The sequence below is a fragment of the Vanellus vanellus genome (assembly GCF_965231255.1).
Source record: "Vanellus vanellus genome assembly, contig: HAP1_SCAFFOLD_45, whole genome shotgun sequence".
Classification (NCBI taxonomy): Eukaryota; Metazoa; Chordata; class Aves; order Charadriiformes; family Charadriidae; genus Vanellus; species Vanellus vanellus.
Genome location: NW_028128545.1, coordinates 1,230,706 through 1,234,109, shown reverse-complemented (window position 1 = coordinate 1,234,109; position 3,404 = coordinate 1,230,706). Strand labels below are relative to the sequence as shown.

The 3,404-nt window shown below is 53.4% G+C and overlaps 1 protein-coding gene across 1 annotated transcript; it reads right to left on the bottom strand.

Annotated features, from left to right (window-relative positions):
* Window positions 1-849: 849 nt before the first annotated feature.
* LOC309684232 (olfactory receptor 14J1-like) lies at window positions 850-1,770 on the bottom strand (the record flags this gene model as incomplete). Its single annotated transcript, XM_082500171.1, has 1 exon — window positions 850-1,770. One exon carries the CDS (start codon window positions 1,768-1,770, stop codon window positions 850-852), a length of 921 nt encoding a protein of 306 aa, XP_082356297.1.
* Between the last annotated feature and the right edge of the window lie 1,634 nt (window positions 1,771-3,404).

Below are 3,404 nucleotides of genomic sequence, written 5' to 3'. Positions count from 1 at the left end.
TTGTCCTGGGGGATATTCGCTGGCGTGTCCAGCACAGATAGCCCCAGTGAAGACCCTCTTCTGCCAGTCCTTCATGTCTTTCCCAGGAGTCCTGGTTGTGGGAGCACATTGCTGCTTGCCTCCACCCTGAAAACCCACATACTTATGCTGTACACTGGTGTTTTCTTTTGAGGGGCACATTCTTGGGAATATTCTTGAGAATAACTTTGGAAGAAGACCTAAGCCTTCAGGCCCTGCCCTGAGGAGACCCCCTGGTATGCTGGAGGTGCTGTTAGGGAGGCCAGCTCTGTCAGAGCAGTGCTCAGTGCCTGTCCCTCCTGTGCTCACAGGGCTGCCACACAGCAGGACTAGGAGCTGCCCGAGCACTCAGCCTTACAGCAAGGCAAGGGCTCCGGAGGAGAGCGTGGAAGTGGCAAGAGAGCAGCTCTGGCAAGACCAAGGCTGGTGCTCCCTGGCAGTGCTTCTGTGCTGGGACTCTCCCCTCCAGCTCTGCACACAGGCACTGCTCTGCTGCCTCAGAGAAGGCCTCAAAAGAAATGATCTTGGGCAAACAAGTTGCTGGAAGATTTTTATTTCTTTGAACATGGAGAGCATGAATGCTCATTTACACAGTCTGTGAATCTCAGATAGTCTGAAAAATGCTTAATTAGAAATATAACAATAAAAAAAATATTCTGGACAATATTATAAAAAGTAAATTATAAAAAGTACAAAAAAAAAAAAAAAAAAAAACAAAGACAAAACCAAAACTAAAAAAAAAAAAAAAAACAACACAGAAGATCAGCATGACCCATAATGAGTTATTTTGTAAGTGATTCACAGAAGAAGAAAGTTAAGTGCTTCTGAAAATCATCTGGTTATAAATTTCCAGAGGGCATCCTTCAGGTCCTGGTTCCTCATGCTGTAGATGAGGGGGTTCACTGATGGAGGAATCACTGAATACAGCACTGCAACCATTACATTGAGAACTGGAGAGGAGATAGAAGCGGGTTTCAGGTAGGCAAATACGGCAGTGCTGAGAAACAGGGATACCACAGCCAGGTGAGGGAGGCACGTGGAAAAGGCTTTGTGCCGTCCCTGCTCCGAGGGGATCCTCAGCACGGCCCTCAAGATCTGCACATAGGACAGCACAATGAAAATAAAGCATGCAAATGCTAAACAACTACCAAACACAAGAAACCCAACTTCCCTGAGGTAGTCTGAATGTGAGCAGGAGATCTTTAGGATGTGGGGGATTTCACAGAAGAACTGGTCCAGGGCATTGCCCTGGCAGAGGGGCAGTGAAAATGTATTGGCCGTGTGCAGCACAGCATTGAGAAACCCACTGCCCCAGACAGCTGCTGCCATGTGGACACAAGCTCTGCTGCCCAGGAGTGTCCCGTAGTGCAGGGGTTGGCAGATGGCAACGTAGCGGTCATAGGACATGACGGTGAGAAGAGAAACCTCTGCTGTAGCACAGAAAAAGAAAAAATAGACCTGTGCAGCACATCCTGAGAATGAGATTGTCCGAGTGTCCCGCAGACAATTGGCCATGGCTTTGGGCACAGTGATGGAGATGGAGCCCAGGTCCAGGACAGAGAGGTTTAAGAGGAAGAAGTACATGGGGGTGTGGAGGCGGTGGTCGCAGGCGATAGCAGTGATGATAATGCCGTTTCCCAGGAGGGCAGCCAGGTAGATGCCCAGGAAGAGCCAGAAGGTCAAGAGCTGCAGCTCCCGTGTGTCTGCGAATGCCAGGAGAAGGAAGTGGGTGATGGAGCTGCTGTTGAACATTTGTTCAGTGTGAGCATGGGCCACTGTTGAAAGACGAGAACACATTAACAATATACGGCAGACTTCTCTGAGACAATCCTGTGATATTTCACAAAAAATCCCTCCACATTGATTTCTCTATCTTTGGCATAGTTTCATTCAGCTCCTTTTAGTCTGATCTGGTTTGTGCTGCTGAGGGCACTTCCTTTGAAGGGGCAGAAATCCTCCTCTTTCCCAGTGCTTTTAGCCTGAACACCGGTGAGCCCAAAGGGACAAAAAGGCTCTCTGTGCCCTAGTGCCGAGTCAGGAGAGCTGCTCTGCCCACCAGTCACCTGCTGGTCACCACGCAGGTACTCCTGCTTACACCTATCTCCATGGGACAAATGACCCCCTAAAAATGTACTTGAAGAAAAAAAAATAAATGAAAGGGCTTTTGTGAGTGTGGGAGAGTCCAGTTTCAAAGCCCATTTCTCCACACAGCTTTCTCTCTCCCTGTGCAGCTGAGCAGAGAGGGATGCAGAGGGTGGAGGGGCTCTCTGCTGCCTGGGGCTGTCCCTGCCAGGAGCTGTTGCTTTGTCCCCAGGTCTCCCCCTGCCAGTGCTGCCAGAGCCCATCCCACCCGCTGTGTGCTCAGCTCTGCCCTGCAGCCCCCTCCCAGCAGCAGGGCTCTGCCCAGGGCCACCTCCCTCTGTGCGGGTCCAAAGGAGTGGAGCAGATCCAGCCTGATGCTGCAAGCAGAGGGGATGCTGGTGCTGTCTGTAGGTGGAGGAGTGGGTGAAGGCACTTGATGAGGTTGTGGCAGATGTGCTGATCCCTCAGTGTCACAGTGACAGCTCCTTTCCCTTAGGAGACAGCTGAGAGCACAGAGCCTGGAAAGGTCTCTGTCTTTAAGGTAGCCCCTGCCTTGACTTTCCTCTGTACAGCAGAAGGACCCTGCCCCGCCAGAGGTTACTCCATAACCCCACATCTTTTCCCCACAGCGCTGTGGGAGCTCCCCGGGCAGGCGCAGAGCTGACCCTGGCAGGCGGCAGAGTCCCTGCCCCAGCACACAGCCCCCGGGGTGCAGGGACCCTGCTGGCAAGGACAGCCCTGCCCACCCCTGCCTGCACACCTATCTCCAAAACCGCAGAGCCATCCCTGGGAGAAGGCAGCTGACCTTCATTGTCCCTCTGAAAGTGCAGTAGAGCATCCCTGCTCTGAAGCACGTCCTCCTGCTCCACACCAGAAAAGCCAGGAGAGCTGTCCTGACAGCTCCGATCAGCCATGGCATGTGCCAGGTGTAGGAGACACTGCCAGGAACTCATCTGCATTGCCCCACAGCCAGAGACTTACCATGGGAAAGGCTGTGAAGGGTTCTCCCCCGGTGAGCTCTCTCCTGTCCTCCCACCCTTTACCTCTCTCGCCCTCCCCTGCTCTGCCCTCGCTGCCTGCAGGCAGTGCCCTCAGCCCTGCTGCGCTGTGCAGAGGAGCTGCTCCTGGGCAGAGCCGTCTGTCTGCAGCGCTACCCACTTGCCAGGAGCTCCCTCTGTCCCAACAGCCCAGCCCAGCTCAGCAGCAGAGGACCAGCCCACGGTGGCATTGGCTCTGTCCCCTTTGGGCTCCCTCAGAGATGTCCCTGGGGCTCCAGGAGAACCTGCTGGGAAACAGGATGAAGT